This window comes from Gopherus evgoodei, chromosome 1, assembly GCF_007399415.2.
Source record: "Gopherus evgoodei ecotype Sinaloan lineage chromosome 1, rGopEvg1_v1.p, whole genome shotgun sequence".
Classification (NCBI taxonomy): domain Eukaryota; kingdom Metazoa; phylum Chordata; order Testudines; family Testudinidae; genus Gopherus; species Gopherus evgoodei.
In genome coordinates, this window is record NC_044322.1 from 242,786,443 (window position 1) to 242,796,938 (window position 10,496).

The 10,496-nt window shown below is 35.2% G+C and overlaps 1 protein-coding gene across 1 annotated transcript in view; it reads left to right on the top strand.

Annotated features, from left to right (window-relative positions):
* The window catches only part of ETNK1 (ethanolamine kinase 1), a 57,350-nt gene extending 47,178 nt beyond the window's left edge, over nucleotides 1–10,172 (top strand). Inside the window, exons 7-8 of the mRNA XM_030541447.1 lie at nucleotides 1,297–1,370; nucleotides 2,460–10,172. Coding sequence (XP_030397307.1) covers nucleotides 1,297–1,370; nucleotides 2,460–2,532 — 147 coding nt within the window. The 3' untranslated portion in view covers nucleotides 2,533–10,172. The remainder of the gene's footprint in view (nucleotides 1–1,296; nucleotides 1,371–2,459) is intronic.
* The last annotated feature ends 324 nt before the right edge of the window (nucleotides 10,173–10,496 follow it).

Genomic DNA, 10,496 nt, shown 5'->3' on the forward strand with positions numbered 1-10,496 from the left:
ACAGTGAGGAATTTTGGTTGGCTTTCCAAGAGGATGTTCCACTAGATGAGTCTTTTTTAGAAAATACTGCTCATTTGTTGTTAGCGCTGTTAGTGCCACTTGTGGTAATTATATTCAGCTGTCCCATTCACTTCAATTAGTAAGGCTAGATTTGCAGCTATGTAACTCTTTTCCCCCCCGAGACTATGTAGCATTGTTTCATGAGCTCTAAACTTTGTACATACTAATGCTGGGTGGGGGGTGAGTTTCTGTTTACTGAACAGCTTAAGACCGATCTGTAGACCACACAAGTTGTACAAATACTGTAAAAGTTAAAAAATAAGGGTTCCTTTAATGTTGACTAAACTTCATTAATGTGTGGGGCCATGGTAGAAAAAACAGGAACTAGAATGAATGAGTATTAGTGTAAAATTCCAAACTGCTACCATTAGACAAATTGATCAAAACTTAAATAAATGCCTTAGTGAGATGTTAACATGCCTGTGCTTTGAGATATTTTCAGATGTGCACTCACACTGTACAGCCTTAGTAAAGGAATTTAAGTACGATACTTGGATTATGTGGATGCTTCAGGAAACAATTTAGGTCATTATTGTAAGCTTTTATTTACAGAACATAAATAGAAGTATGAGGTGTCACTTGCAACATGGGTGGTCCAGAAATCATATGCATCTTTCACAAGGGGATTGTGAAGCTGATGGCCACAACATGCAAGTTTCAATGTTTATTAAAACACATTAGCAACCGTATAATTCATGTAATCCATAGCTTCAGTCTGACATTGAACATATGCTTACAAACTGCTTATCTAAACTTTAACAGGAAGAATAGATTTGAACCTTATGGAAATGCTGAGTTTTAAATGGTTAGTCTCATTAGCAGCACTGGAAAGTGAAGCATTCTGGTGCCAAATAATATCTAATATCTGAAACAATCAAACAAGTGTGTAGATTTGTAATGGTTGTACGCTGCTGGAATTCTCTTTATCAAACTGAAGCATAGGTCATTTGTTAACGCTATTGAACAAGACCCTTTCTAGAAAGTGATTTCCACGTCAAGGTGTTTTTTCTACACATCTCATTGACAGCATTAGGGTTTATAACACTTGCTGGTATCTGGTTTCAGAAAACTTACATTTTTAGAACAAAATCTTTAATTATAAAATTACATTTTTGGCTCATTTTCGTAATTATAGAATAGTCCTTCAGACAAGCACATTTTACTCATTCCTTTTAACATATACTTGCTTTACAGAACATTAAGCTAATAATCTTTCACCGATTATTTTCTCTTTAGGCCTCTCATTTCTTTTGGGGATTGTGGGCTCTGATTCAAGCAAAATATTCCACCATTGACTTTGATTTTCTAGGGTAAGTGACTGTACTGTCTATAAATAGCTAATCTATTTTCCTCCATTGACATCCTGACTTTCAGAACTACACTAAGTCTGAGCGAATTGATCCTGTTTTGTTGTTCAAGCAGGATGCTCCAGAGATGACCGTACACAATTATTTTTATAGTGGGGTTCTGTTAAGACAATCAAGATACTTGGGTAATGTCAGTTCATCCATAAGTCTGGATTTTTAAAATTTATTTATTGTGCTTTTTGTGAGGAAAAAATTAACCCTGTATTTTATTTAAAAAAATAAAATAAAATTCTTGTTCTCCAGTATATAGTGTCTTCCACACATGCCTTATCCAAGCACTTGACAATTATTAATGGATTAAGCCACACAAGCATATGTTTGGTAGGTGGCATTTGTGTGGGAGAAGTAGAGGCCCAAAATTAAGTGGCTTGCTCTTGGTCATACACTGTGTTTATGGCAGAACAAGGAATGGAGCTCAGATTTAAGAACCAGAGGATCTGTTCCTATTTAAAAAATAAATAAAAATCTTTCCTTCCAAATAGCAAGGGACATTTAGTCTAATAAATTCTGAATATTTTTCTTTTTAGTGTCCTTTCTTGAGATACTAGCTGATGTTGTTATTGTAGGGTTTCATCAAAAGAAAAATGTTTTAAAATTGTCAAATGAATGCCCCTTGCAATGTGAAGAAGAACCTATTAAGTTTATCATGACATGATTGTGCATCTTTTTGGAAATTTTGCTGTAGCAGTTAAGATGTTAGCATAGTTCATACTTAATATGACTCAGACAAGTAACTTGTGACTAAGCTGATGAAATACTATGTTAAGATCATACTTTGTTCACTTGAATGTGGTATTGAAACACACTGAACTAGTGAATCAGTCATAAGATTCTCAAATGTAAAAGACACTGGATAGTAACCAGTAGATGGCACAATAAACTAAACAAAAGCATCACATGATACTCCACAAAAGCATGTTGCTGTTGTGAAATTTTTCAGTAAGATTTCAAGACTCTTGCCATAAACATGATCAGACTCTTAAGGAATTCTCAGCTCTTTGTAACTTTGTTTCAATTCTGTCCTTTTAATAGGTACGCAATTGTTCGTTTTAACCAGTATTTCAAAATGAAACCAGAGGTCACAGCATTAAAACTTCCCGAGTAATGAAGAACTTCAGTTATCCTCAAGTGGATAAGCAATCCTTAGAATCCTTTCTGAGAACAGTTACTGAAAAAGCTAAACATTTTGTTTAAGTTCTGTAATGTTCACTTGGTTGTTTTGCTTTACAAATGATGCCTCTAAACAAGTCTTAATGTTAAATCTAATAAGAAGAGCATACCTACTGTTGATATAGAATGGATTAGAAATTTGCTAAATCTATAAGGCTGTAGAGATGGCAATTTAATCCTTACCTAAGTAATTTAACATATGTTGTATGTGATTTATTTATTATGAGTTTAACATGATTCCATTACTGCTTTCATCAATTTCTGTAAAGGTTGAGTTCAGGCAGTGAAACTGTTCCAAAGGATTTGTTTTTTTCACAACTTATTTTATTAAAGTGACATTAACTTATATAAAGACTGTACATGGTCAGTAGGGAATCTTAATCTTTAACTGTATATAAAAAAAATAAATGAGTAGTGGTAATTTACTCTTGAAATGCCAATCACTGGTACCAAGTAATTGAGGGAAGGAAGCTGAAGATAAAAGCAGTTTTCCACATCACAGTACTTTACATTTTATAGCAAGGCCTATCTACTTATTAGGGGTAAATATCAGCGTTTTGGTTTTCCTTCTGCTACTGTTACATAGTAGAAGTCTGAAGGCTTTATCGCCACCTGATTATTTAGGAACGTGCATAGTATCTGACAGGAAATGTACTAACCTTAACTTGTATGGGGGAGTTTCTTGTTTGTTAAATTTTTCCACTTATTTTAAAGACTGCTATTCCAAAATCTCAAGAAATTCCTTATGGAAGGGAATAAATCTTCAATTTTTTTTAACTCTTCTATGTTCTGAACTATATATATATATTACTGCAGCAAGATAGACTCTTGAGTTTAAAACAGTGAACATGAAATCCTGTTGCTCTTGGGAGCAAAACAGTACCACTTCAGTTAAAAGATACATAGATTTTAAACCTTTTTCCTTCCTTCCTCATCTTTCCAGCTTGGATTCTTGTCTTTAAATACTTAGGTCCAATAGTTATAGATTCTGTTACATTTTTCTGGCTTTCTTGCTGTACTAATGATAAAAATATTAGTAGCCCAAAGTCTCCCAAAGTTCAAAGGATGTTCTTGAAATGTGTGAGATTTGAACAGTGGGGCTTTGATCATCCTCAATGTTTTTTAAAAAGCTATTATACCAAGAATGTTTTGAAGTACAAAATGTGAATGGAAAAGAAAATGTTTACTTTGTGACTGTATGTTGAGAGAGGTTGAGAGAGGGGATGATGCTTTAAATCTTGGAAATTGCTATGTCGTTGAGCAGTCAATCAATTCTGATTATTACGCTGAAAAAACTTTGCACTTTGGTCACTGAAGTGCCCAAACGTATAAAGTCTGCGTGTATGCACATACAGTATGTGCAAACACACACTCACCTTAGGAGTAGATTTTATGGGGAGCCAATTGCAGGCTTGGCAAGAATATTTATTCAAAATTGCTTTATAGCATATTGTCAAATGCAAATGGATTTTACAAAAGCATAGCTTGTTTCAGAATGCTTAAAGCAATGACATGGTTTCACCGTATACACCATTTTAAATAGTGTTCTGTTATTTTACAAAAGCAAGTTTTATTCCTTAAAACTAGTTTGCATTCATCACCTGGTGGTTCCAGCTGTGGATTTCTTACAATCAATCACATTCTTAAAATTTTAGTATAAATGGACAAACTTGTCATAAAAAAAAACTTGAAAGTGAGTCAGTCTTATTTAGTACTTACTAAACTAGTTTGTTAAATTGGACAGATTCTTTTCATAGTCTAAATAAAACTGATCAACTGAAATGGCTTTTCCTTCTGTAGCATTATCAAGGATGTTGCTAGAGCTCATGAAAGTGACAGACAGGGAACAGCTTTTTAATCTTTGTACCTGAAAAGTTCTCTCTTCGCTAAGAGTATTATTCTGCCACACTTACCCACCTTTAGTAGTATCTTGGTCCATAAGTTGTCCCTTTAATTTCAGCAAGACATCTCTTGGAGTAAGGTGCTATATAGTGTGAGTACCAGTGTTGGATCCTGAAAAATTTTATTTCAAAATAAAAACAACAACAACTCCTTTTCCTGATAAAGTGACAACTTAATTTCTGGTGGTGTTAACACATACATATCTGAGAGTGAGCTTTCAAAATTGTATTTTTAACCTGGTAAATTGGAATACTTACCAGATCCCCCTTTCTAACTATTCCAAAGGGAACTGTTTTAAAATATAAACAGCAGTGTCTGTTTATACTGAAGTACAGTCCAGCTCTTATTAGCCCTAATTCTTTTCAAACTCTTTGGCTACTCAAGAGTGGTGTCCCATACTCTGTGAGAGAACCACAAGGTCCAAGGAAGCCCTGGTAGTTTGACCCAGAGACAACAGCTGAATGAGAGCTTCTTGAGTAAAGTGTTGGCTGAAAGAGGCTTGTTAATTCTGTGAGCAAAGAAACAGTTGCTGTTCGATTCCTATTGTGGGAAGCAGGACTTTATAAACAGGATGGCATCAAAGAAATACCAGATTACATCATCAATCTCTCCTCCTATTGGAAACTGCCTGCTTGAACTTGAAAATTGGCTAACCATTCAGGTAAAAAGAAGGTGACACTGCAGATCATTCCTTCTGCAAGAGGGAGAGGGCAGACCTAGGGTGTCTCCTGTGCAGTTTACAAATTCCATTGTCTCCCTGCGCTAGTAGCTCTTCCTGTGCTGGTACTATTTCAGTTTGGAATTGTACTGTAATTTTTTAAAGGAGATGTTTGTTTATATAGTGCAGCTAACAATCTCTGCAGAGGAAAAGAAAGTAAGCTTTTTGTGACTGGATCTCAGCCTCAGTCATGTTGAGCTGCTAAATTCTACTGAACTCCTTTCACAGACCTCAAAAACACTTTGAGGCAAAGATATTATAAATACAGTAATCTTTGAGCCATTTTTAAGAAGCACGAGACTGATCACAAAGTTATAATAGGAGACTTTGCAGTATAGTAGAGACTTGCATTTTCATATTGCACATTTAAAATCCATTTTAGAAAACATAGCTGTGCAATGGCTTTCATTTAAGCCTAGCATATGCGACAAATTTCAAATTCCTAGATCAGGTTGTTCATGAGAGATGTTATTAGGAAGTAGTTACTTTTTCCAAAATGAAATGCCTGTCACCTGGAGTCTCACACCTCAACAGTTTTATCCATAACTACTCAGAATTTCCTCTCCTTTAGAGGGTATCCTGCAAACATGTTCAAGTGGGAACTTGGGATGGCAGGGTGCAAACTTGAGTTTGTCACTGCAAATACCCTACCGCCTAAACATGAGTGAACTATTGAAGCCTCAAAATAGGGAACTCCCATTTTGTTAATTCATTTCCTCATTCTTAGTAATTTGAGGCTATTTAAAAAGAAGGAAAATGTCTCCGAGCTCTAGAAACATCCATCCTGGCTTTGTGTTGCCAAGAAGATACTCTGTTGCCTTTCTGTTAAGCTAAAGGCTTGAATGCCAAAATTAATAACTTTTACTGTATAGTTAAACCTATATTGTAAATATAAAGAAGGTTGTTAGCAATGGCATTCATGCATGTGCAGCATCAGTCAATAGCCCATAGTGGCCTGGTTGCTTTTGTAAAGCAGAATTGTTTGAATTTTTTTCTTCTGACACATTTCTACAATCAGACCAGGTTAATCCATGTCTGATTCAATAAGACACTTAAGCATCAGAGCTTTTTAAATAATAACCTGTGTCATGTAATTTTAAACTCATTCATCTAGTGTTCTTCTGCATTTGAAAAAGAAATTGTCAAACTGACTCACATTAAGCAGGTCTGACTGGATATGTATATACAACAGTGTAAATAACCATTTGTAAATTAATGTGAATTGTACCGTATCTTGCATTTGGACTTGTGTATTGCATTGTACTCTCTCCTATTTTGTAGAAATTTTGATGTAAAGAAAAAGGTCCAACTTTGTGTGTGCTGACTTTTTTGTTAAATTGACCATATTCAAGGCATCTGTGTTGTGTGATAATCACATTCATTACCTTTAATGGAGCATATTTATGTTTCATGTTAATAAGGTATCCATTATAGTCTACTGCCGCCATTGTCTTTCCATGTGTTTTTATGTTCCCTTGCTTTTGGGGATAAATGAATAGTAATACACTTAGTTGTGGGGAAAAGCTATTCTAGTAACAAGGCAAATGAAAAATGCTAATTAGTGGTAAATGTATTGTCTTTCAACATAGGGAAACTGTTAAATCGGATACTCATATCTTAAACATTGTCATACATCACGTGTCATTGGCAGCCAATAGTACCTGCTGAACACACATGGACATTTTAAGTACACTTCTTTAAGACGTATTGTTCCTGTGGTGAGAGAAGTTTGTTAAAGGAACATGTAGACAAATTCCTAAATTAGAAGTTTCCAGTGTACATAAGCTGTGTAATGACAGGAGGATTAATTAGTGTTGTGCAACTGTGTATGTATAATAAAAGGCCAAATCATTAATATACTTCTGACTATCAGTTTCCAGAATGCTACAGTAGCTAAGGTTCCAACTAACTAGTAGCCCATTCGTATTTATGGAAACGTGTCCGCTGGGTACATTCTTCCACCAAATCCTTTCCAAGCCTAAATGCATAAAATACAGGACTAGTACACAACTTTCTCTCTCAATGTACAAGCAGCCTTCCCTGGACTTGTAGTAAAATTAAACAGTTTATTGATGTCTTGCATGCGAGTTGAACAAAAACAATAGTTTGAAGCAGACTTGGTACCGCTTTTAATAAAATAATCAGCTGTTGATGCCAGTATTTCAACTTTGAGGGGAAGTTATGGCATCCTACAGGTATCTTGGTTCCCTTTGAGTGCTTACTGTAATCTATTAACTGAATTCCCTTGGACAGTAATTCCTTTTTTCTTGATGCAGTATCCTTTCACTGTTTGCAAGCCAGAACTAGTCCCATCAAACTTAACCTTATTCAAATAATTAATGGCCACTGTATCCACCATACAAAGAAATAAAGACTTAATATCATAATCAGTTTCTGGTTTAGGCAGTCCCCTGGAGATTAGAGAATTAACCTCAGAAGTGAAGTGTAAAGTTCTGTACACCAGCTTCTCCGAACATCTTATTATATACAAACTGCAATCTTATTTTTAGACTAAGTTCTTTAGCTAGCTACAGTGAAAACAGAAGAGCTTTGAGCCTCTTGCCACTGCTATGTGTAATAGATTTGCTGGAAAACATAGGTACATAAAATATGGAGGGTAAGAGTATTCAAATATTTTGGTTGTCAAGTTCACAAACACATCTTGGTGCAAGTCTTCTATCCTGTTTATCAAATAGAAATATACCAGACAAAAGACACATACACACTTAAAAGGTATATATGTTAATATTGTCTAGGATCTTCAGTGTTGCTGTTTGATGGTAATTAGATCCCAAAGGCCTAAGTGTCGAAAGGTCAATATTGGAGGGGAAGGGAATAAAACAGGAAAGAGGAAATAATCCAATTGAAGCACGTGTTTAGACTTCTGTTTTTTGACCTTACACTTAGGCAGTTTATTGATTGGACCAGCTTATAAAGGAAAGGGAGTTCATTTCAGCATGATAAAGTCTGGATAAGAGACGTTAAAGTACACCCTTATTTCCTTCCCACCAAAACAACTTAAAAAAAATAGACATAGTCACAAAATAGAAGAGCATTTTTCTGGTAAAACCTTCATTTTTTGTACCAGTTGGAATGTAATTCCTTTTGTTGGGGAGGCTTGTTTTGAAGGCTATCAGGAAGGTTGGCTGCATCCTACCTGGCTCTGAATTTGAGTTGGGTTCTTCAGTGAGTTTTAATGTTTTATATTTTGATTAATAGATTCTTAGATGCTTTTTTGTTAAAGGCTCTTAAAAATGTACCAGTTTAGTACTTGCAGAGTTAGCACCTAGTCTTACACCATTCCTCATACCATGCAGGATGTAATTACAGTTGCTGAACAGTAAGAGTTGGATCATATTTCTAGAGATTCTAGTGCTGGTGGTGTGCATTATCACAGCAAACTTTTTTTATACATTTGCTACTGTGGATTTGCTGATTATGAAGGATATGACAAAAGGCTGACCGTGTTCTTGTGCCATATAGGTATTCCTTTTGCTAACTGCACAGCTAGAATGAGGGAGGCTCTTCAAGATGGTAGAACCGCACAAGTCCAGAGGGTACATGACTAACTTTGTGGCCTACAGACCTCTCGAATGGAAAAGAAAATGTGTAAATTGCTTTCACGTGCCAGTTATGTGGTGCTGTCTAGTGGTGTGATGAGACTGGAAATTCCATTGTCTGACTTCAAGTGGCTTTACCAAATGAGCTGTTTGTGTAGTTTTTCAGTTTCCTAGTTACAGTAACAGAGGGAATCTTCTAAAACTGTATTGTATTGTATTGTATTTTTGTCTGTGCACAATTGGCTAGTTTGCATAATATGAAGTATTTGGTTCTTTAAAATGCTGAATAGTCTAGAAGATACTCTTACTTCAGATGCTTTAATAATAGCTTATTCATTCACTGTCAAGAGAAAAGTTGATTGAAAAGAGTCCTGTAGTGTCAGAGGAATGGTCTGAGCACAGGACTGAGAGCCACGAATACCACCTAATTCAGGAATTGATACTGATTCCCTTCGTGGCCTTTGAAAGCTGTTTAGCTTTTCTGCCTTAGTGTCCTCAACTTGTAAAAATGGAGAAGAATTTACATGTCTCCCATGGATGGTGTAAGCATTAGCTTAATGTTTGCAAAATGATAGGAGTTGTGGTTTCATGTAATGCCCTCACGATTTTTGTTTAAAAATCACTTATCTTTATACCTGTGTGTGTGTATATATTTTTTTTTCACACAACTGGGGAGAAACGCACACAAAATGAAATGTGAAACTGACTTACAGGGGGGAAAAGTGTAAATTACCAAATGCAATATTATCAAATGCACAAAATAAACTGGAAAACAAAAATTATAATTTATAATATTAGCTGTTTACTTCTGATCGCTGTGAAATCTTCAGTCAGAAGTGTGGTTTTTTTTGTTATTGCAATGACCCTTCTTTCATTTGTGTATCTCAGATACAGTCTGTGGTAGTGTAACGCAGTGTTGTACATAAGAGCTTTGATTAGTCTCAGCACTGAGAATGTATCAATATCTTAAATATAACTTGAAGTAGATTTGTTGGTTCACAAATTTGTATTAGCCAGCTATCCAAAGCCCTGTAACACTTGCAAAGATAGGACTATGGGATAATAGGAATACTTTCCAATGTCGTTTCATTGTTCCACAACATTTTTTCATTGTTTTCTCATTTTTAGGTTTCTGTTAAGTCATGGGTCCTGTGAATAAAATGCTCCCAATCTTTTAAAAAAAAATCATTTCTTTGTCATAGAGTTAACATATGTTCTGTTCATTCATCAGTTTTCACTGGAGTGAACTGTTTCTTTTGAATGAAACGTTGTTGGAGCTATGTTATAATAAAGGCCTTCTACCATTGATTAAATGAAGGAATATATCTTTCAAAGATTTGTATTGTGTAAATAATTTAAAACTGGTTGTAACAATAAAGCTGGTTTCTAACTGCAGTATTAGCATATATTTTGATTTTGCTTCTCACTTGAGCTACCGCATGCTGCTATCTTTAACTATTGTCGAAGCTACATATTTCTATTATAAACACTCATTTCCAGGTGTTCATGACTCATCTGGAAGTAAAAATTCCCTGGGGCTGGTACTTGGCTTACAAAAACTATAAGCCTATTAACATTTCTATTTTACAAATTTAAACATTGCTAGGGCCATTAACCAGTACATGTTTTAAAAGAGGGAGGGAGTGGAGAAGGTATGAATAAACCTCATAACTTCCGCTGTTGCTAGTAGCAGTTGAGCAACTGACTAGTGCACATACA